We start from the raw sequence: 23,474 nt of genomic DNA, 5'->3' as shown, positions 1-23,474 counted from the left end.
TCTCTCAGTCTGGTACAGGTGGGTGATTGCTAAGGCAGAGCGGAATGACATCGGTAGAAACCTGATATTACCCAACAGCAACTTTGTCATTAGATGAGGAAGCTAAGCCGCTCGTCTCGTGAGGTGCAAAAAGTGCAATGGTTTTGATGGGTGGTGTGATATATGATATACTCGACGAGTGGTCAATAAGGGCTCGAAGGAATGTATGACCCACTACTATATTGTTTTAGTCTATGCAGGCGTCAGCAATTGCTGAAGCAAAATGTAACTATACCAATTATTGTAGACAATAGCACAACTTCGGTCATAAATACTTGATTTCGCCCATTAACACCTTGGTGATTGGATGGGGGGCGGCTGTCACCAGGGTCCCGAATTCACTTACACGGCACTACACAGCATTTGCGCAAAACCTTGGACCGCTGCGAGACGCGTGGCAGATGAATACAACTGCTAGTTGTTGGGTATTCATACGATTTCGCGTGACAATTTGAAGTAAGCTGTACGTTGTATATGTTTGCTTGATGGACACATTCCGGCTGCGATACGAAAGTGGCACTTCTTTGCACAAATTCGCAATTGATATATAGTAGACAAACATGAACAATTTAAAGAAGGTGGCGTTAAAATTCGCACAAGGCATCAGTTTGCACTTCGTAAACACTTCGTGGTACTCTGCAAAACACGAGTTTTTTGGTCTGGCTTGGGACGTTGCACGATACTCGAAGAAAATCAACTTTTTGGAGAAGAGGGCGTCAAAATTAGCGCGAGAATATTAATTTAAACTTGTGCACTTGGTAAACACCTTGTAGTCATCCGGAAGATTAAGGCCTTCACGCCTGACTTTGACACGATGGAATTCACTTCTGAGGTGCCGATAGTGTCTCATGCAGTTCGACCCTTTGATTTTACTCCATATCACTTTCGAGTTAGAATTCCAGCGATATGTAGGTGTTCTCCCGATCAAACGCTGGTGTAGGAAATTTATGCATTGTCCTTTCCTGTATAAAGTCAAACATCACTATGTGATGATGGATAGCAGAATTATACAGATGTTTGTGATTGTGTACTATGTATCGTCATATATACTCTTATCATCTTTCCTCCAGTTCACTGATGCTCGAGTTCCTACCGTGGCTCTAACTCCCTGCGACCCAGTATCCTTCCCCTCACACTCATTCGCCCGAGTCCGGTCTAGATTATCTCGTTGGGCACTTTCACTTTCAAACTCTTACGGTTGTACTTAGCAGGATGGACTGTGTTTTGCAGTCGCATTGATAAACACCAACGTAGTATGTGTATGATCGAAGCTGTTCAACGAACTGACTGTTGCATACGGATACGAGCAATCGAACACATACTAATGCCTTCGACCGGCATCTACACCTCAGACTGCCAAGATCATTGTTTCGACCCAAAAGGTGGGTCAGTTCGACATCCAGATTTCCATAATGGCTATTCAGGCGACATACTGGACGACGACGAGCTCATGAGAAAATAGTCCCATACATTCCTGTATGATTCGTGGGACTCTCGAACAATCAGCTGTCTAGATCCAATTTCGACACTCAGCATCCACGAGATTGGTGTTCGCGTTTGAGGATATCCCGTCTAGTGGTTCCTCTTTCTTGGCTGTGATTCCTGTCTTGGCCTGCTTCTTGATGCACTCTAGGAACTAATTAACCTGCATCTAGACTCGTTACAGGCTGACCCAAAGGATGCCTAGCTCCCTTGGCAATTCCTGGTTTTTGTACAAGAGTGGCTCGAAAGGCACGAATGGCATGTCAGGTACTAGGAGGAGAGCGGAGGTCGGACTCCGAGGAACGGTGTTTGGTCTTGCAGTGGCTTGGAAAATCTGGATATGTTGAAGCGCCACTAGTACTCTTACACCTAGGAACCATGTACGCCGACGGAGGATGGTACGTTTGTTCCTGTGGCTCCGAACGAGTAGAAATGAAGTATTATTATCATGATGCATACATCGATCAAATGAATATTCTGTAGCGTGAAAATGCGAGTGATGTATTGCATGAGGTCATGAATTTTGCAAATGCGGTGCCAGCAGCTGGCATGTATGGTCGCTATCTGGACATTTGTATAGAAGTACACTAATAGTTATCAAGTTGGATGTATCGAGTCATAGACCAGTCAGACTTCCACATATATATGGTCAACGAAGCGTGATGCAAGATGATATTTTGTCGGGCAGCTCAAGGAAAGCTTTTTCTCGTTTCCATATATCACTTCGTCGATTGACTCTGCAACAATGTCAACTTAATCCTGTGTCGTTGCTTAGATGCATGTGTCACTTACTCGAAGGTGAATTCGGGCATTCGCAGCACACTGTATGGGTAAGGGCAACGTGTGCGATCGTTGTTCAACGTCCTGTTTCTTGTGTTTCGTAGGAAGTGTCGAGCTAGGTTCCCCATACTATAGTTATATAAGACACCGAACGACAGTCCAATTGTTACTACAAGCACTTACGCGATCGAATATGTGCATGTGAAGTTTGCTCATAACAGGAATGGTTCCTCGATGCTCGGCATCGGTATCAGCAGCAGCGACGTGCTTGTGCGAGGATGAGTCAGAACTGCAAGATGACTGCTTGGAGCTCTTCTACGTGAACGTTGCTCATCAGGTGCTGGCCACTCTGCAAAGCGATGTCACTTACAGTATTAGCGCACCTGCGTGCCTGGGTCCCGAAAGTTGACATGTTGATTGAGCGTTTAGAATGTAACGTTCGTCTTTTGAGAGTGGGCTGAGTTGGTGCTGCTGGTACTACTTGCCATCAGTGGTATATATAGTACCCTGCAGCATGTCCTTGACGGTCGTACTTTAGCCCGGCTATGACAGCTTGCCATGGCGGTTGACGCTCAAGACACGATTGTCAAAGAACCAAAACATCGGCGATAGAAGCTAACAACATGAAAGTGGTAAGAATGAAATTGGCGCCCTCATACCATACTAAGAGAAAAGCCCAACGGCCTGCTGGCTGCCACAATAGGACAGCCTGAAAAAACGTGGGGTGTGTGAGATCTGCCCATTTCGAATTGAGAATCGATATGGATAGATTTGACCATTAAGGACACCGGCATCAAGACTTGGCCTGTTGCCAAAGACTGGATAGTTGCCTGACAAGAGTCCTTGTTTAGAGATTAGTTGGAGAGCGACTCACGTGGACTTCGCGGTTGCACCAGACATATACTTTTGATCAGTACCGACGTGTTTGGTACCACTCGCCTGCATAGGCCATGCGTCAAGAGAAGTACTATGCATAGCAAACGATTTAACCTATTGATGACCGGAATAGGACGGTGATGGAATCGTACCTGCGGAATATTGCAATGGAGTGCTGTGCATGTAGTAACTGATGGGCCTGTCGAGGAGATTTCGGATTCAAAGGCTGTGTACACTGTAGAACAGCTGTACACCGTGAATAGTACTAGTCTACTAGAGCTAGAGTAGTATGAACTTACGCCGTCGCGTCGTGTGAATTTCTAATCTTACGGGCCAACTGCAGCCGTGCTTCTATCGCCACCAATATTGCTTTAATTGTGTAGGCAGTTGCAGGCAGCGTTCCGCTTAGCTCGGTTTCATGTTATCCAGATGTTGGATTCAGGACATTCAGGACGACATGTGCACGCCGGTGAGTGGTCGAATTGAATTTTTTTTGATCCGATTTACATAATTTTTTTTTGCAAAGTACGAGGCAGTCTCGTCGTCGTATGTTGCAATTCTGACAATGTCACAAACAACGGTCTCGGGTGCCATCATCTCCCGCAACATTAATCGAGGAGGCCGCGGTCTGTTTTCCAGAAGAACCTTATCCTTCGGAAACAATTAATCCTAAAAGATAAGTTCGCTATATGCTGCAGGCGCTCGTGGCTGTGCACAAGCTTGGCTTCTAAAGGCGACATTCTTGCTCAAGACGCTCGGGCAACACTCTTTCCGGTCTTCCCGGAATCAGGCTTGCCGCCGGGCCCTTTTCTATTTCCCCCATGCCCCGTAGAGCGCAACAGCACGCGGCAAGCGGGCAGCCGTCGAGCGCTTTTCTATCTTCCCACTCCATCTCATACTTATCTAGGCTAAATTAAAGCGCAACACCTGGATTAGGAGGCCATCATATCCATTAGGTGCTAGCCCGTTGCACCCATTCTCTTCGACGGGCATCGGTATGTCCCGGCCCCGGGATTGTTATGTTACTCAATAAATCACGCCATCAGCAGCCTTTTCACTAGAACCAGCTCTTCTGATTAGCGCTCACACTCAAAAGGCATAGTCATTCTAGACAGGCTGTGCATTCAGTCGGTCGCTTGCGGCAATCTGGCTCTGACTCACTTACTGGGGAACATACACTGCGCCCGGTGTTTGTCCCAAATCCTAGCCTACTTGCTCTTAGCCTTTTCAATAAAGTGGCCAAGTCGGGCATTTTGGAACCACCATCGACAATTTGTGAGATGATAACCGGCATACATAGTATCAAACTGTATGGTAAAGTCGTTAAAGTCGTAAACAGGATCAAATAGCGGGTCATGAAGAAACTAAACAAAAGTGGAAAGCATCGGAAGCGTATCAATATACCCGACGGATGAAGACTAGCTCCTAAGACCTGCTTCGAGACACGAGTAGTGTGCAGAAAAATAACAAAGTGGAAGGCACCGGATACAACACAAGAGTATCAAGACACCACAATTCGAATGGCGAAGCACATCGACGTATGCGCTTCCAAACATGACAAAACAAAACAAAACAAAATAGAGAGCATTGGATAATTTGGATCCACCAAACCGTATGGGCACACCAGGGCTCAAATGGCGAAAAGTTGATGACCAGCTCCTCGTAATAGGAGGCCTGCCTCATTGACAAACGTGCTTCATGCGCAACGGCACAGCCAAAGTGCACGAACGATATTCGAGAACTCTGCAGTGCTCTGCCAGATCCTAGGAAAACCCGTACTAGAGGTGACGCGTGATGTCTCAATAAGGGATGTTTCCTTTATCAGCTCATAATACTCACTCGTTCAAAGACACGGGCCCGGTAAGCACCCTGGCCAGCAAAATGATTAGACACAGGCGGATCCGCAGCTGCGCGGGGCGCAGTAGCACTCGAGTCACCCTTCTGACTCTGAATGAACTGGTGAGCGTGAGCTCTTGCCAGGACAGGAGGATGGTAGGTTGGTGAGACAGGCTCTTCGATGTGCTTTGGCGAAGAACTGTCGTGGTGATGAGACTTCTTTTTCTGTCCGCCTGAAGACTATACCAAAAGTTAATACACGACAAGCATGGTATACGGGCGGACATACACGGGCGGCCAAGTGTGCTTGGTAGGCGAATGTACTCATGTTTGTAGGGAAAGGATGTGGTTCGTGAACGGATTCTGTTTGACCGTTAGTCTGACTTGAGATAGGGACAGGAAGATGAGGAGTGTCGTAAAAGCGAGTGGAACGACCTTTGTCGTCGAACGGTGAAAGCCCGAGGGATTCCTAGCGATGTGATAGATTAGATTATATACCAGATCCTGGGACAGCCATCCCTGACTAGGTCTGACTAGTATAGTCGTCATTGCCGTATGAGGAAATCCAGGGCTTGATACAATTCCCGTGCTGCATACGTACAACTTGACAGTTGCCGGCAAATTTCCATGGAAAATGACATCAGCTGTGTTTGGGTGGACTCGGCATTTGGTAAAGAGCGATTGAACAATACAAAGTGTTATCGCGTTTTGCATAACAGGTCCCGCTATCATGAATACACGAGCTCGGTGCAACGACAGAAAGGGCTGTCTTTTTTTCGTTTTGGTCTGCCCAAAAGACTTGAAACACAGCATAATGTTCCATGCGGTAAGTCGTCGGAAAAAAATAACCTGCGCGCTAGACCCTACATTGCGTCACGGTTCAGTCTAAGGATCAAGACGGGTGACATAGGTGGCTGCTACTGGAGGCCAATGGGGGTAACGGATTAAGCAGCGCTGGTCCTGGATCCCTGGCATATTCCACGCAGGACAGAAGGTACTAGATTTGTTCCAACCACAGCAATGAGTACATCAAGATTCTGTAGTTGAACGCTGAGCGCTGAACCACAAGCGTTCGATCGTCCTGAGTGTACGCACATTAATGCTACTTGCACGTTGTGTCATGCATGGCTCGCGAAGAGAAGCGCGTCGCAAGCGGGATGAACTGGTTTGAGTCCGTGAGCTTCGGCTTGAAGCTTGAACTTGAGGCCTGAGGAATGGGCATAGAAGCTGGAAGCTGAACTCGATCGATGTGGCACGCACTGGACCGCCACAAGTTCTAAACGGGGCGTCATCGTCATGCGGGCGCTTGAGGTGGCCACGCTGAACTTGGCTTGACATCAGATTTAATATCTTCAGGGTTTCAACCTAAATGTCGCTAACACCGTTGTTGGTTTCGACGTTCTTGCAGCCCATCCTGCACAAATCAGCGTTCTTCAGTGCAAGAAGCTGAGTAGTCCGGAAAACGAGTATTGAAGGTTTCGTTAAAAAAACCTGTCGAACTGAGTGAAAGGGTAGTAGAAGGGTTAGACGATACTTGCGAGTACCTCCTCCGCGCATTAATTGTTTGTGTTTCTTTGACTGTCGTCGAATCCGAAGCTCTTGAGTAATTCATTCGGGTTGCCCTGCCAGCTGCTGCATGGAAACATCTAATCAGATTTAGTTCGGGTAGTAGTTCGGTTCAATGCCGAGTAACAGTGATGCAATGCACATGCGCAAGCAATGCGCAAGTACCGAAGTCCAATTTAGAGACATTCCATTGTAAATAAATTGAGGTTCAGCCAGATTTACCTCGTTGCTTTGCCACGACCTTCTCCATCACTTTGTAGCTAGTTAGTCCTTGTTTTCATCGTCCACTGCTTTTTTGATTCTTTTTCCGATACACCCTCAGGCTGCTAATGCGACTATTCCACCCTCTCAGTGTTTTTGTCTTTGTTATCTTATCATCCCTCGTCAATGCCAGCGTGACAGTGTACCACCAAGTCCCATTAGCAGATCCAACAACCACTGCATCTTCCGCAAATTATACCGGCGCTGCAGCTTATGATCCTACTGTACTAACACCCCCGCCCGTCCCCTCAGGGCTCACAACACAATTTGGAATCCAGCTCTCCAGTTCTTCGGCAACTGTGCAGGGCCTGAGTATACCCCAGAAAGGGTCCTTTATGGGATTTTCTATCGAATTCACTGTCATCAACCAGATTTGTTAGTTCAATCATGTCCTATCCAGAAGTCATATACTGATCACAGATGGTCGCAGTCGGTGTAAATGCGTAAGTCCTGATGAGGCCGCCATGTCCACATACATGAACTCACATGTCATAGCACATACTTGCAGGTTCCCTTTTTAAACCTCATGGCCATCCTTCGCGAACGGGCAGGCGAGGTGCTCATTCGAGTCGGAGGCAATACTCAAGAGACTGCAGTCCTCGTGGATAGTCTTCCTGGAGGTGTGATGATGACAAAAGAACGTGGCACTACGGGTGATGTGGTGCGTGCAGTGTGCATGATCGTTATTGGCGACATCATGTTCAATCACTTTTTTCTGATTACTTCAGACTGCCACCCCAACGCTTCTTTACACTGCCGAAGTTTTTTACACGATGGCGAACATCTCGGCCCTTGTAAATACAAAATGGTTCCTCGGTAAGGCCCATATAATCTATTTTAGATCGCCAGTGACATCGGCGTAGGCATACCTTTTAACGACACGAATAACCTCCGACTTGGCATCGCGGAAGTTGGCGAAGCTGTGTTGAGTGGTCCCGGATATTTGCTCGGGTTTCAAGTCGGAAACGAGGTATGTCCTCTCCGCATCTCACACCGATCGCTACTCATCATCGCAGCCCGATCTTTATGCAGCGTTCGTGGTCGTGTTTTGTTCTGTAATCTAAAATACTGACAGTTTCATCAGACACGATGTCCGACCTTCCACATACTCACCCTCTGACTACTTCGGCGAGTTTGGATTGGTAGTTAACGCCATCAACAGCGATAATAATATTCCTGTTAAAAACAACTTGGTTGCTCCATCTATCACAGGCCAATGGACTCCAGAATGTTCAGTTCTAATTTTTTCTTGCGGTTGGCACCAAAAACTAATCTAATATCATTAGCTGTCTGGGACACCGGACTCGTTGGATCCTATTCTTCAAGCTTGGGTGCACTAGCCGTTGAACAGTAAGCCCCTTTGTGATTTTCATGCAGTTTACTAAGTTTCTCAAGTTACCCAACCGATAACTGTTACGCTTTGTACGGCATCGGTTCTCCTGTCATCCCGCAAGACGTTTTTCAAAACTTCCTCACCCATGCCTCTGGCATCAATATCGTCGCCCCTTATCTCAATTCCACCAGCTATGCGCAATCGGTTGGAAAGCCCTTCATTATGATGGAGACAAACACAGCATCATGTGGTGGCTTGCCAGGGATCAGTGATACCTTTGGCGCCACTCTATGGGCACTCGATTATGGCCTTCAGATGGCTTATAGCAACTTTTCAGGTGCAATGATGCACGTTGGTGGTCAAGATGTGTACTACAATGTGAGTTACGTGTCCTGAGCCCTTTGAAGATGTCACTGAGCCACCCACCACGTCCAGCCTTTCACTCGTGAGCTCTCCCTTGGCAATTTAAAGCAACTGAGAGAAGGCCATACTGACATTTCTGTTTAGCACCTCCTACGAACCAGTCATTATTCCATCAATGGACGATTGGCTCTATATTCTACAGCACAATGGTCGTCGCCGAAGCATTCGGACCCTCTGGCAACGCACAAATCATTGATTTGCAGGCCAACACCAACAACACGTATACCCCTGGCTACGCAATCTACGAGAATGGTGCTCCCGTGCGGCTCGTACTACTCAATTACGTATCAGATCCGAGCGGTGCGAGCGCTTACACAGCAACGATTTCCCTCGGCGGCTCGGCGATTGGGCAAGACAACGCTACGCCTGCACAAATACAAGTCAAGTACGTATTATATAGTTATATTATTAGTGGTGCTACCCGCTGATCAACTTCTATCTTAGATATCTAGCGGCACCTTCCGTGTCGGAGAAGTCCAACATTACGTGGGCAGGCCAGGTGCGTCCGGTTACCCAATATTTATTTTTTCTTCACTGATGTCCTTTTCAGACCTTTGGCGGGACCTTCCAGTCTGATGGCCGCCTAACGGGCACAGAGAGCGTGCAGACGATTAACTGCGACCAATCGTCCAATACATGCCAAGTGACTGTCCCCGCTCCTGGTGCCGCACTCGTCTTCCTCTCCTCCTCCGCATATACAGAGTCAGGCAACCCCTCCACCCAAACATTCTCCACCACGATGGTCACGAAGACAGTAGCGACGGTGGACCCGAGTGTGCTGGCCACCTCGAACGGGATGTCGGGAGACACATGGAAACTTGGAAGCACGAGTAAGGGGAGCATTGGTGCTGGCCTGAGGACTTCACTTCCAATTGTTTCTGTTGTCGGTGCAGCTTTTCTGAGCACCGGCATGCTGTGCACGTGGTTTTGGTCATGATTTTCGTGCTAACGAGTCAAAATTGTTGGTGAAACCACCACCGTAAGTGTCTGTCACGATGTTCACGATGCGGTCAAAATTCTTGGACTGTATATTACATACTGCAATGACGATGAGGACGCTTGTATTTAGTTGTCGTTTTACCACAGAACGGTGTATTAAATATGTAGGTTTGGACATTGAACCGTAGAGCATTAGTATTAAAAAGTTGCTGCGACGAGGCCGACTTGCAGACCTATACTTCCTGATATGTACCACAGTGGAGGATCCTATGTGGTGCTCAAAGCCATTTTCCAGTGCGATATTCGTCCGCGGCGTCAGGCTGGGCCGTGCCTGAAACGGTGATATAACCCCAGGTAAGCCTAGTACATAATGGGTCAGGCTTTTAGTACCAAGCGGAAAGTACACAAACTTCTTTTGGGTCGCATCCTGCCCGACAAACACAGTAGCAGTAATGCCGGAGGCTCGCGCAGCAGAGAAAGAAGCACTAATAAGTATACAGTGCGGATTCTTTGGCATCTCTTTGGAAACCGCGGCCAAGTGATGACCGAGGCCTACGAGGCCATGGTGGAGATTTGTACCTTCACGGTATAACTTCAATGAAACCAATACCAGCTTCAAGACGTCCCACAGATCGAGATGAAGAACGATTTGTTGCCAGAGTTCAGGAGGCAGTGGTATAAATACGTCGATCGGTGTCGCATCATCGTAGCGTTCCGCCCGTGCGACTGCAGATTGTGCGTCGGGTTTGTATCCTTGCAATGGTCTGTTGAAGCTACCACGATCGTCAGAGTCCACTGATATCCTGTTGACGCGTGAAATGTTGTGTTCAACTGGAAGGTTTGGCCGCTGATCGAAAATGGTGAGATCATCGAATGTCTAGGCGAATGAGTGTTCGTCCAAAACTCGTCCAGTATCTCTTTCAACTGCATGTGGTGGCATTGGGTAACAGTATACACCCAGAACAAGAGCCATAATGGCGGCAGTAGGAGATATACATGTTTCGATAACGGTAAATATAGTACTCACGAGTGAGGTAGAATATTGAACAGATCTGAACAATCAGTTTCGAGCGTCAGGTTGAATACTCCATTTTAAGGGCCACTAATAGACCAGGAATTCTATAAGCCCGCGAAATCACTGCAGTCTGGGTGCAAGGAAAAATGGTTGTAAAAAGCTAGGTGGTTGATAATATCATGGCTCAAGAATTTCTGCAAAACAGTGATGTCATCAGTCATCTGTACTGAACAAATGGAAAGGGAGGGGAATGGAAGGTAGAAGTAGCGTATTTAAGCTCAGGCAGTTGATAACCCAAGGGTTCCGCAGTATACTACTCTCGCCTTCTCCCGAACTAATAAGTGACGTGGGGAGGCGAGAATCTTGCCATGTGGATACTGCCACGATAATCATGATACAGCAGCCGCTATACAAGCGACGATTTTGAATTTGGGGGTCAGAGAAAGCAGTTGTAGGTTTGGATGCAGAAGTGGAGGCATACGAAACACATCAACAACGGCGTTAGAAACAAGTTGCCGACATCAAGTACTATCCCTTCCACTGCAATCGGCACCCCACAGAAGTCGGCACTTTCACAAAACTCGTATTTCTAGCTACTTAAACACAAAATTCTTAACATCTGTATCATTCTCTCTCTAATACAACTCATTACGAGGTTGAACGACCACGATTAAAGCAGAATTGAGTGAGATAGTCGAAAGTGCCGAAGTCACGCAGAAATGTCACCTGCCGATACATGCCATGACGGAGTTTCAAATTGCACCCCCACTATGGAAGTGCCGACTGGTGCAGCGCTGCGCGTCCGCATTCGCAAGTTTAAGTTAGCAGCGGTAGACGAGGAAAGCTGCGAGCTTCGTCAGACCCGACATATGAACCACGCATTCAGGTTTCAATTCAGAGAATTGTAAATGGGTTATACTGCAGCAAAAGAACAGAATGTGAGTCGTGTTTTGTCATGTTACAATGCACATGGTCTCCCTATATATCCACCTCGATTTTACAACTACGGCACTAATAACAGTTGCCCTCGTACTTAGGTATATCTACTATTCAATACTATACTTGCTCATTCGAACGAATACTAATTGACCTTGCCCACTCGCTTGACTGCCGAACTGACTTTAAAATTGGCCTACGTGACATATCATGACTCACAGTGACATTTGCGTGACTGCCGACTTCTGTGGGGTGCCGATTGCAGTGGAAGGGATAGTATCGTCATACACCACTGACATTCCCCACTCGCTCACTCATCCCTCGAACATGACCTACGTCTCAAATGATCCCAGTTACTGGCCGTATATCAGTTCAAATATTTTTTTCGGCTATTGGGCAGGTTTGTCACATCAGGATGTCTAGATCTAACGTTGACATGCAGTTTTGCAGTTGCCGCGGGCGTCGTAGTGGTATACGATTGGGGTAAGCAGGGCAGTGTTCGAAAATCGCTGATGTTCTCATGATATTTCCAGTCTTAACACTCGGACAAGAGGTACGCCGATGTTATCGCCAGAGCAGCCAACTCGCTAAGAATGGTGTCATAGATTGAACTCATCTGGGTGAGTGGCAAAAGTCTTGTATCAGAATAAAACAAGAGCATGCAATGAATTCGCGACAGAGACAACGCTGGTCTCTCATGACCCTGCTGTATTTGATTGTTCGTACCTCATGTTGTGCTTTAGCGTGATGGGCAACTTGTGCTGGATCCAAAATGTTCTAGATACGCTATATTGGAATACCGTATTCTATGTATGTGTCGAGATCAACAACTTTGCACTGTGCTAATAGCTCATTTCTGACGACTAGTGTCAATATTCTGCGTATGTCTCACATGCGATGTGCTCCATTTTTCTGACTGGCGGGCCACAGAACTTATGCCATTGGTATCGCTGACAGATGCAGTAAGTATTCTGCAACCATCTCATTCCCATCCAATCAACGCGCTCATATGTAGGGGTGAGTGAGATTCCAACCATTGAACTTGGCTCAACATGATGACTCAATAGGTGTAAGTCTGAGTCTTTGATACTAGTGCAAGGGCATTCACTGATTGCGAGTTTTAGGCACTATTATGAACCACGCAACAAATGGCACAACTGTGGCGTTGACTGCCATGTTGGGCGGTAAGTGACCCAGGTGCAATACCTCTGTGATATGGACCTGACTGGCACACGATGCAAGTGATCATGATTGCTCGGTTGCATGCCATGTATCAGGGATCTAGAATGATGCTCATCTTCCTTGTTATTATCTTCCTGGCTGTAAACATCGCCTGCGGAGTAATCGCGGCAATAGCACTCAATGATACTGTACTGGGTAAGCTGTACTTGTTGACTTGAAGAACACGGCTCATTGGACAAACACCAGAGGAGTTCATACTCTCTGACACATATGTGTGCAGTTATGTAAATGGAGGGGGCGCGTTGCTTCTGTTTTCAATGATTTGGATGCTCAACACTGTTTGGGAGGTCCTCGCACTGTTCCTTTCAGTCTGGGTTGCTGTGAAACACTTCCGTGAGCTGCGACGACTCAGTCCATCGACAGGATCGACCATTGGGGACTGTTTCAGAGTGCTAATACAATCTCACGTTCTTTATTTTGCAAGGTGAGCTTGTAATGTGAACGTGATTATACTTTTCTGCTGAAGTTCCGCACATGTTAGCTTTGCTGGTGTCTCTGGCCTCCAGTTTACTTATCTCTCTCCAGGAATCGCGGTGCGCCGACCTGTCGCCAACATCTGCGTGTAACCACTGCTCATCATTTATGTAGAATACAAGTTCTACTGGAGTTCTGATACTTGAAGGAGCTCTTCAAATTTTCTTGTCCATTCAGATGTTTGTGGTGGCTCCACGTCTCATCCTGAGCGTTCGAGAATACCACGCCAAACTCGTAGCATACTCCGACGCAGAAACTAGCATGAATTCGATTGTTTTCCAGGAGCATTTACATGTATCAACTAGCAGTACTGTGTAGGGAAATGCTTGCCGAGTGATCTGTAGGGAGGAGAAACTTGGTGGAGGATCCGTCGTGATATTATTTAACATATAAGGTTCGAAGTATATCTAAAAGGCCCAGGCAAACCTACTTCTTGTTTTATCACTACTGAAACGAAGCACCCGCGCTTGAACCAAGTGGTAAGGTGAAAATATCCGGAACGTCCAGCAACCAAACTAGTCAATGATACTAGCCAATGTTAAAATAGTGAATACAACAACAAAAATCAATGAAAGTGCCCTGACATTTGCGCATTTGTGGAGTTTCACTGTCTGAAAGGCTATATAGACGATGAAGTGACTACGAAGCGTGAAGCCAGACAGCCGATAACCCATCGGTGCTCAGATGCGATTTCCTCCATCCGATTATATAGGCTGGGTAAGGCTTCGATTTGACATACAAACTTGAAGCTTGAAGGGAGCACAGACAGGCGTACCTGTAGAGGATTCGTCAAATGTACCAAGAATCGGATCCCCGATTGTGCTGCTATCGGTTTCGCCATATTCGTTAAATTCTACTGTTCCGCGTAGTAAAGACTGGTTACGAGTCTATGTGACCACTATTTCGGCATGTTTCACAGTTGCTTTCGCTTCGTAGAATTCACGCGGGCGTTGACGGAGAATAGCCTAGCCTTTCTCCTGGATAATTTCACCTTACCGCTTAGTTCAAGCGCAGGTACTTCATTCCAATAGTGATAAATAGCTTTGCCTAGACCTTTCAAATATACTTCGAAACCCTATATGTTGAATAAATACTACGACTGATCCTCCACCAAATTTCTTATCCCTGCAGACCACTCGGTAAGCATTTCTCTACACAGTACTGCTAGTTGGGACATGTACATGCTCCTGCAAGACCATCGAATTCATCCAATTTTCTGCGTCAAAGTCTTCCACGACTTTAGCGCGATATTGTCGAACGCTAAGGATGAGGCGTGGTCCCAGCACAAACATCTGCACGACCGATAAAACCACAAGAGCACCATTGAGTATCAGAGCTCCAATGGAATTCGAATCCTACAGAACTGATGAGCAGTGGTCACACGCAGATATCAGTGACAGGTCAGCGCACCGAGATTGCTGGAGAGAAAGCAAGCTGGAGGCAAGAGACACCAGCAAAGCTAACAATGTGCAGAACTTCAGCAGAAAAATACAATCACGTTCATATTACAAGCTCACCTTGCAAAATAAAAAACGTGAGATTGTATGAGCACTCTGAAACAGTCCCCGATGGGCGATCCCGTCGATAGGCCGTGTCGTCGCAGTTCACGAAAGTGTTTCACAGCAACCCAGACTAAAAGACACAGCGCGAGGACCTCCCAAACAGTGTTGAGCATCCAAACCATTGAAAACAGCAGCGGGCCGTCCCCATCAATTCCGAAATAGCACATATACGTGTCATGTAGAGAGGTGATCCGTCAGAGCAGGCCATCAGGAAAACCCTCCGATACAAACCTAGACTAAGTGTAACAAATTTCTCAAAAGTTAGACAAGTTATACCAAGTAATACAGAATAGCACTAATTCAATTATTCTTTCTAAAATATTGCTAATGCGATATAGCATTATCTGAGAGTTACGAAACTATGTCTATCAATATAGCAGTTAACGAAGAAGGTGTCACATTCTTCGAGAACATTGTTACTTGTCCAGTGTCGAGGTACAATAGCTCCGAACTTTGGGATAAGATCGACACTGCGGGCAATATTTGAAACAGGAATGATACTTGCCACCCTCTCGCCAGACCGAATGAATCGGCTAACTTTGTACATGCCGTGCCTGGGATCTGGTGTCGCAGGAAAGGGAGTAAACCATTCGACATACGCAAGGTGCTTGGGAGGCTGGTTTGCTGGAGGGAACAATAGTTGTGTTGCCGTTGCAGGAATTGAGAAAATGACACGAACTTGGCCTATGCGGAAGCCTAGCAACAAAATTATCACTGACGCTATAACAGTGTGAATCCAGTGAAGTGTAGTGCCATACCTTTGATGCCAACAGAGCTGCCAGTACCATCGTTGATAAGTGCAGTATCGAAACGTGCTGGTACTACATCATCCGTTTGGAGTAGTGCTGCCGAAGTCCGGTTCGGTTCGGTTCTTGGGGCAAATTTTCCGAACGCCGAACCGAACCATAGGTTCGGTTCAGCCATTTGGTCGAACCCTGGACCGAACGTCACCGAACGCGTTCGGGAGGGTCCGGTTCGCGTTCGAACCAGGTTCGACTAAGCTTGGACCATCTGTGGTTGTATAGGCTCGAGACCATGAGTTGTCATGTAATTCGAGTCGGACAGACAACGAAAAGACTCTAACGCAAGGAGAACTTCTTTGTACAAAGATTGAATTCAAGTTTCTAAAATAAACACATTTTATTTGCCCGGTGCACATAGTTCCCTGATCACATTCTCATCGATCCTCTTCTCTAAACATATCTCAAACGCAGCAGCATGTACGGTTGCAGTATTCGAGATTGCAAGCGTGTCAATCTTCGCTGCAGGATTCTCTGAAAGGCGGAAAGTGTTGGACGATACGGGTCGGACGAATTGAGTATTGGATGGTACGAGTTGGGCGTTGGACGATACAAGTCGGACACACACGCATGGTACCAGTCCCGGAGGATTAGCCTCCGGGACCATTTTTGTCTTCTTTTCCTTTTCCGATCCTTATCGTATCTTGTCAGCTTCAGTACCATATGTTTCTCGGCAGCTTCTCTCCGTCTTGAACCTTCTATTGCTTACCTTTAAATATCTTGCTCGTACGCAGCGATACCTCAGCGTTGTCTTACACGTCCGCTGAGGTACGTATACCACTACTCTTTTGTATCCAGCTTTGCTAACGTACGACCTAGACCTTGGTCTAGGTAAATTCAATTCAGCGTTGTCTTACACGTCCGCTGAGACCTTGGTCTAGTTCCAACAGGTTATGAGCCCTGGGTTTTGATATAACCCCATACCAGGAAACAGTCCCCCCTCCTCACGAAACGAACCAGTGAAACGCTCCCCAATCCAATCATTCTCTTCGTGTCCCAACTTCCTCATTACTATGGGAAAGTACGACCACATCATCGAGCTTACCGGCGCAGATGAATACCCAGCTTGGCGTCGAGCAGTCACTCTGGCTCTCCAGGCAGACGGGCTATGGAACCACTGCAGTTCCGGCACCGATCCTAACAACTACGCCGAATTCGCCGTGGTCATGCCTTCACCTGCTGTCCCTGGGTCTCCCACTGCCGCCGAGAAATTAACCATAATCGAATGGATCAAAAACGATGCACAAGCCAAAGGTATCATTTGCAGGAAGTTGTCAGCGGTCGTCCAAGGTCTCTTGAGCGAGGACTGGACGGCCAGGGCGCAATGGACCACTCTCGCTACGCATTACGCACGTCTCGACGTAACATCTCAGTTTGAACTCCGTGCTCAGCTATTCGCGGAAAAACTCAAAGATGTCGACGACACGTCTCGTTACATCAGTACATTCGAGAACGCAAGACGTCGCTTTGCTGAGATGGGAGTCGTAGTCACAGAAGATGAGATGGTATTCCTATTGCTGCACGGTCTCCCTCCCACTCCCGAGTGGATTATATTTAAACGCATGACAATGAACCTTTATAGCTCATCATCCGTCCCCACTGCATCTTCTTCTTCCACCACGACCACAGTCACCAAGATGACCTTCGCGGCAATCGTCTCTTCACTCTCCGAGGAGGCCAATCGCCTCCGAGGAGAGCAGAAGCTCGCCGGACCAGGATCAGAGTATGCTAACGCTATGTCGTTCTCTCGACCTCCTGATGGGAAGGCAAATTCTAAGACAGGCATCCGAATCCATAAGTCGAATCCCAAGGGCGTCAGCTGCGACAACCCGGCATGTTCTGGGCTGCCACGGTCCTTAACACATGACCGTGAACATTGCTTTCAGCCAGGCGGGGGAATGGAAGGGCAGGGAGGCAACTTTCTCACAAGGGCTCGCGACAAGAGACCGGCAAAGAAACCGGAGGTCGCTGCTGCGACCACCAGTAGCACAGATCCTACATCCACTTCGCCTACTACGTCCTCCTCGAGCACTGATGAGCCTCGCAACCTCAGCTGTGCCGTCATTGAGGAACTTCCTTCTGAGTCTTACCCCAGCTTTGAGGACATGGCCTGCATAGTGCGCAGCTCCCTATCCACCATATTAGACTCAGGAACGACGTCGAACCTCATTGCAGATCGCAGTTTCTTCTGGACTTATACGGAGAGTTCACGCGTGACGGTCAAAACCGCCAACCACGGCAGTTTGCCCACTTCGGGACGCGGCGATTGCGTTGCAGAAATGTCACTGGGTGGGAAGACCTTCCGCATCACATTCACTGATTGTCTTCATGCTCCCGGGGCGATGATCAACTTGCTCTCCATCGGTCACATGCTCAAGAAGAAGTGGTCTTGTAACTTCGAACATTCGCCGGCTCGGTGTCAACTTAAGTATCACGGCGAAGTTCTGGGAGAAGTTCCAATGATAGGGAACCTATTCTTCATTGATCTTAAATTCATTCGTCCCAATAGTCCCGCACCTTCACCTCATCACGCACCTCGTGAGATCTCAGCATTCGCTCGTGTTCCCTTGTCGCTCGACTTATGGCACGCCCGTTTGGGTCACCCAGGGGGTGACATGATCAAACACCTCTCTCGTGCGGCCACCGGCATTACCATAGAGTCCACGGTTCCCCTTCAGCAATGTGAATCGTGTGTCATCGCCAAACACCCACGAAAGCCATTTCCTTCTTCTGACAGCCCTCGCACAGCTCATATGCTCGACCTTATTCATTCCGATCTTTGCGGTCCCTTTCCTGTCACGACGCCCCATGGTAAACTCCATTTCATCATATTTCTAGATGATCACACCAATTTGCTTAACCTGCAACTCCTCGCTACGAAGGACCAAGCTTTGGATGCCTGGGAGATTATCAGGAAACGCTGGGAGAATCACTCTGGGCGAGCGGTTAAGGCCTTTCGGTCTGACAATGGGGGGGAATTTGTGAGTAGTGCATTCTCTAAGGCTCTTCAGGATGCCGGGATAGAGCGTCAACTCTCCGTGCCATACGCACATCAACAAAATGGAAAAGCTGAGCGTGCGATTCGGACTATAGGAGGGCGTCTTTTCGCGATGTTAGAGGCCGCCAAGTTGCCTGCCAATCTCTGGGGCGAAGCCGCATTAACAGTCTGTTACCTATGGAACAGGAGTACCTCACGCGCTCTCCCACTCAATGTCACACCCTTCGAGCTGGTAAATGGCAGGAAGCCCGACCTTTCACATATCCGGGTATTCGGGTCTCGTTGCTTCGCTAGAATACCTGCTGAACTCCAGGTCAAACTCGGCCCGCACTCCCGACCGGCTATCTTCCTCGGGTACCCTGAGGGTACCAAAGGTTATCGCCTGCGTGATCAGGTCACCGGCGCCTTCTTTGTCGCACGCGACGTCATTTTTGATGAACACCTGCCTTCTGTGCCCCGTTCGGACGACGATTCAGACTCAGATGATGCGCTACCTCTCACTCCTTCTTCCGTTCCTCACGCTGTCCCTTCTCCTCCACAAGTCACCACAGCTCCCAAATCTCCTCTCATCGTCTCTACCATTCGACGTTCTACTCGGACTAAAGTATCTACTGCAGGCGGCCAGGCCTGGGAGGCTGAAATGAACGCCACCAAGAAACGCCTTCAAACTCTACGAGAATCTCGCGCCGCCCGCGCTCAAGTGCCTGTTCCGTCGAACGAGGGGGTGGTTGCTGAAGGAGAAGAAGCAGATGAGAAGGTGAACTTGGAGGAAATTGAGCCGAACATAGACGTCCCCGAGGCATTTGCTAACGTGATGATCGAGGAGCACGCGCACATCTCCATCCGAAGTGACCGAAGAAGAAATCCCAACGACTGCAACTACGACATGTCAATCCCTCCCGCGACGTACGAAGAAGCCATGCTGCGCCCTGACCATAATGAATGGCTTACCGCCATGAAAAAGGAGCTACAAATAATGGAGGAGATGCACGTCTACAAGATCGCGACCATCCCAGAAGGTCGCAAGGCAATCGGCAACCGTTGGGTCTTAGAGTTTAAAGAGGACAATAAGGGCGGGTCTATTTACAAGGCGCGTCTTGTCGCCCAAGGATTCTCTCAAATTCCAGGCATAGACTACGGCGCAACCTTTGCACCAGTACTAAAGACAGCATCCTTACGACTCATTGCAGCTCTGGCGTGCAAGCATGACTGGGAACTTCACTCCTTCGACGCCACACGCGCTTTCCTCTGGGGAGTACTTAAAGAGGAGATCTACATGCGTCAACCCAAGGGGTTCGAACATGGAGATTGGAGGGTACAGGTCTGGCGGATGCTTCGCACAATCTACGGATTGAAGCAGTCCGCCATGGAATGGTACGAGCAGGTGAGGGAGGTGATGGATGAGTTGGGTTTCACTCGGTGTCCCGTCGACTACACAGTGTTCCTTTTTGACAGCAGCACCTCCGGCACCCGTATACTCTGCATTATTGGGTTCCACGTCGACGACGGGATGGGAACGTCTAATTCGCCGGCTTTCTTAACCTGGGTCAAACAGAAGATCCATCAGCGTTTCGGCATCAAAGACATGGGACCAGTCACCAAGTTCATTGGTATCCAATTCGAACGAAACCGTAACACGCGCCAGCTGTGGATGCATCAAAGCGAGTATATCACCTACCTACTGGAAGAATACGACCTCCTTGAATGTAACCCAGTCCGTCTCCCTCTTGACCCACATCATCCATTCGGCAGACCAGACGCCGTCCATGACACAATCCCCAATCTCCCCACCCTCTTTCGCAAGCTCGTCAGTGAACTATTGTATCTCGCCATTTGTACCCGTCCAGATATCTCATACGCCGTCAACTCCCTTGCACAACACAACTCAAGCCCTCTCCCAGCACATTATGCAGCTGCGAAACGACTACTTCGCTATCTATCTGGTACTATCAACCTTCGCCTACAGTATGGGGGTGCCGGCGCAAACGATGAACTGCACGCGTACTGTGACGCCGATTGGGCTAGCTCACCCTCTGACCGGTTGTCAATCTCAGGCTACGTATGGTACTATGGCGGGGGCATCATAGCCCACGTCTCAAAGAAACAGACGACTCATGCTCTCTCATCCACAGAGGCCGAATATATGGCGGTCACGCACGTCATACAAGAAGGCCTCTGGATCAAGTCGCTCATCATCTCGCTTCACGTACATCTTCCTTTCCCCATCGTCATCTTCATGGACAATACTGGCGCCATCTCATTATCAACTGAAGCACGCAATCACATCCGTTCCAAGCACATTGACGTGCGATACCATTTCATCCGGGAACATATTGAGAAAGGAACATTCCTACTCAAATGGGTCGCCTCTCACAGGAACACCGCGGATATCTTCGCGAAAGCTCTCCCTCGACCTCTCTTCGAAAAACATCTGCCCGGCCTTCATCTGGTGTCTCGCTGAGGGGGTGTGTTGGACGATACGGGTCGGACGAATTGAGTATTGGATGGTACGAGTTGGGCGTTGGACGATACAAGTCGGACACACACGCATGGTACCAGTCCCGGAGGATTAGCCTCCGGGACCATTTTTGTCTTCTTTTCCTTTTCCGATCCTTATCGTATCTTGTCAGCTTCAGCACCATATGTTTCTCGGCAGCTTCTCTCCGTCTTGAACCTTCTATTGCTTACCTTTAAATATCTTGCTCGTACGCAGCGATACCTCAGCGTTGTCTTACACGTCCGCTGAGGTACGTATACCACTACTCTTTTGTATCCAGCTTTGCTAACGTACGACCTAGACCTTGGTCTAGGTAAATTCAATTCAGCGTTGTCTTACACGTCCGCTGAGACCTTGGTCTAGTTCCAACAGAAAGCCCAGAGAATAACAGCCGTATTGATGAAGATGGACCGATTCGCGACATGTTGACCAGGACACACTCTAGTATTTTCAAGTAAGGCATGAGAAAAGGTGGAAAGATGAACGATACCACTCACCGGCGGCCAAAACCAAAAGTGAAAAACTTGAGATCAGTGATCACCGCGCACACGACCTGCATCGTCGCGCGATGCGCAAAGCCTGTAGTGAAAGGTGGTCGTCCATTATCGCATCATCACAACTGAAATAAGACGTACCTCCAATAGCAGCCACTGTGACACTAATCCCATCAGCTACCCCTGACAGGTCTCCACCTGAGACCCTCGAGGATGAACACGGTAACTTGCGGCATAGCTTGAGCTCGAACGAAGACCGACAGACTCACGAACTGCGAACGGTGGGCAACGACTTGTATCAGCATGGCTGTTGCTTGAACGAGGATCGACACACTCACGACCTGCGAACGGTGGCCAACGTCTTGGATCAGCACGGCTCTTGTTCGAACGAGGAACGGTGGCCTGGTCCGCCAACGATTTGGATCAGAATGGTTCGAGCTCGAAAATCTTGACATACTCACTTCCTGCGAACAATAAGCAACGACTTTGATCAGCATGGCTCATAACATTCCCAAGTAGTACTTACCTATATTAATCATTAGCAAGAGTTCAAAGTGTTTGGAATTCATATAGCGACATAAGATACCTAGTGTTTGAACATGTTGTGACGGTGCAGTACTGTGTCACAGCGCGTCACGACTTAGTGGTGCCGAAGTCCGGTTCGGTTCGGTTCTTAGGCCTCTAAATGCGAACGCCGAACTGGACCATCGGTCGCGTTCAGGCAAGGAGGGCGAACGCTGGACCGGACCCTTATGAACGCGTTCACAAGCGTTCGGTTCAAGTTCAGAACGCGTTCGAACGCTCGAACGCTACATATAATTTGACAAAAATTGCAAGAAATACATGAACCGTAAATGAGTAGCTAAATTTCGTCCATGGCATAGTGTTCGTGAGCAGCAGCAAACTCAGCTTGAACCGTTGCAGAAATGTGGCCTTGACGGTACCCACTCTTCAATAACTGAAGGGCCTCGAATGTTGTTGGCAACAAACGATTACGGCGCGCAGTCCCAGTGATGCCGCCACTCGAAAAGGCTCGTTCAGATGCAACGGCAGAGCCTTGAATAGCGAGGTAATCCTTTGCAATGCGTGAGATGGTGGGATATTGAACGGAATGGTGCTAAAGGCATAATGAGTCAACTTGCAAGGAAATGCGATGCGAAAAAACTCACACCCCACCACGCCACTATATTCTCAACATCCTCTAATGGGGCAGCAAGGTAGTCGTCAAGCTCCTGGCGAGGTCTTCGATTTGCGGTGTCATTTGCGACACGAGTTTTGACAGCATCGCGCATCCAGCTATGGCCGTATGACCCACTGGAGTCGTGTTGCCAGCATCGCGGATTTTTTCTGTCGGTTTAACAGCTCGGCCTGAGCGAGACACAAAGGCAGTTAGCTTGCCATTGGATGCAGGAGGTGGAGGTGGAGGAAGCATGGGCGTGTCATCGTCAGGATCATTGTACCAATCGATGGCACTAGCATCCTTGAGTTGGCCGTCAGATCCAAGTGCGCACGACATTTGTGCAGCAAGGAGGGTGAAGATTGAACCTGTAGTAAGTAGCTCATTTATTCCAAATTTTATGATAAGAGATCAAAAAAATGACGCACCTTGAACATCCTGTTGCCATGCAATTACTTGGTGTTGAAGCTTGAAGTACCAGAACGAGAAACCTGAGAATATGTTCTGAAAATAAAGACCATTGAAGTCTGAATAAAGATTAACATTTGTTTAACATTAGGCTTACCAGAACATCGAGTAGATTACCAGGGAAGTCAGATCTCGCCAATGGAAATGTGTTGGGTGTTTTGGCTGCGAAGTCCGATCCGCTATTGATTGTCCCGAGATCGATCGACATGCCGGTTGCCAGAAGATCAGAGCAGATATATTGGTGGATCATGCAAAGAATATGAGAACACGTTCAGA

At 48.1% G+C, this 23,474-nt stretch overlaps 5 protein-coding genes across 5 annotated transcripts; 1 reads left to right on the top strand and 4 right to left on the bottom strand.

Moving 5' to 3' along the window:
• Nucleotides 1-5,104: 5,104 nt before the first annotated feature.
• Nucleotides 5,105-5,941, bottom strand: F5891DRAFT_167606 (uncharacterized protein). Its single transcript, XM_041370756.1, has 2 exons — nt 5,303-5,941; nt 5,105-5,253 (listed from the first exon to the last, which is right to left on the bottom strand). Exon 1 carries the CDS (start codon nt 5,824-5,826, stop codon nt 5,338-5,340), a length of 489 nt encoding a protein of 162 aa, XP_041217286.1. The 5' UTR covers nt 5,827-5,941; the 3' UTR covers nt 5,105-5,253; nt 5,303-5,337.
• An 833-nt stretch (nt 5,942-6,774) lies between these two features.
• F5891DRAFT_1074908 (glycoside hydrolase family 79 protein) lies at nt 6,775-9,811 on the top strand. The gene is made up of 13 exons (XM_041363359.1): nt 6,775-7,215; nt 7,271-7,283; nt 7,336-7,501; nt 7,569-7,656; nt 7,704-7,810; nt 7,857-7,873; nt 7,925-8,070; nt 8,127-8,190; nt 8,236-8,551; nt 8,609-8,618; nt 8,681-8,981; nt 9,041-9,095; nt 9,147-9,811. Exons 1-13 carry the CDS (start codon nt 6,909-6,911, stop codon nt 9,531-9,533), a joined length of 1,977 nt encoding a protein of 658 aa, XP_041217285.1. The 5' UTR covers nt 6,775-6,908; the 3' UTR covers nt 9,534-9,811.
• Nucleotides 9,812-9,813: 2 nt separating this feature from the next.
• Nucleotides 9,814-10,508, bottom strand: F5891DRAFT_1199023 (uncharacterized protein; the record flags this gene model as incomplete). Its single annotated transcript, XM_041368704.1, has 3 exons — nt 9,814-9,895; nt 9,946-10,412; nt 10,461-10,508. The coding sequence occupies 3 exons, from the start codon at nt 10,506-10,508 to the stop codon at nt 9,814-9,816; spliced, it is 597 nt and encodes a 198-aa protein (XP_041217284.1).
• A 4,596-nt stretch (nt 10,509-15,104) lies between these two features.
• On the bottom strand, nt 15,105-15,467 carry F5891DRAFT_965927 (uncharacterized protein; the record flags this gene model as incomplete). Its single annotated transcript, XM_041376197.1, has 1 exon — nt 15,105-15,467. A coding segment is annotated over one exon (363 nt), but the record flags the coding sequence as incomplete, so codon positions are not given.
• A 5,951-nt stretch (nt 15,468-21,418) lies between these two features.
• F5891DRAFT_1199019 (uncharacterized protein) lies at nt 21,419-22,050 on the bottom strand (the record flags this gene model as incomplete). The annotated part of the gene is made up of 6 exons (XM_041368703.1): nt 21,419-21,500; nt 21,557-21,638; nt 21,695-21,751; nt 21,805-21,825; nt 21,892-21,955; nt 22,015-22,050. The coding sequence occupies 6 exons, from the start codon at nt 22,048-22,050 to the stop codon at nt 21,419-21,421; spliced, it is 342 nt and encodes a 113-aa protein (XP_041217282.1).
• Between the last annotated feature and the right edge of the window lie 1,424 nt (nt 22,051-23,474).

The sequence above is a fragment of the Suillus fuscotomentosus genome (genome assembly GCF_016647785.1).
Source record: "Suillus fuscotomentosus strain FC203 chromosome Unknown F5891scaffold_172, whole genome shotgun sequence".
NCBI lineage: Eukaryota > Fungi > Basidiomycota > Agaricomycetes > Boletales > Suillaceae > Suillus > Suillus fuscotomentosus.
The sequence above is the reverse complement of the archived record's forward strand: the minus strand, read 5'-3'. Positions and strand labels throughout refer to the sequence as shown.

What these genes read in the sequence shown, in the direction of transcription:
- F5891DRAFT_167606 (XM_041370756.1), bottom strand. Translation starts at nt 5,826, where the DNA reads ATGCTGTGTTTCAAGTCTTTTGGGCAGACCAAAACGAAAAAAAGACAG.
- F5891DRAFT_1074908 (XM_041363359.1), top strand. Translation starts at nt 6,909, where the DNA reads ATGCGACTATTCCACCCTCTCAGTGTTTTTGTCTTTGTTATCTTATCA. An exon ending in AAATACAAAATGGTTCCTCG is followed by an intron (nt 7,657 to 7,703) that starts GTAAGGCCCATA and finishes ACATCGGCGTAG; the next exon opens with GCATACCTTTTAACGACACG. An exon ending in AGGCCAATGGACTCCAGAAT is followed by an intron (nt 8,071 to 8,126) that starts GTTCAGTTCTAA and finishes TAATATCATTAG; the next exon opens with CTGTCTGGGACACCGGACTC.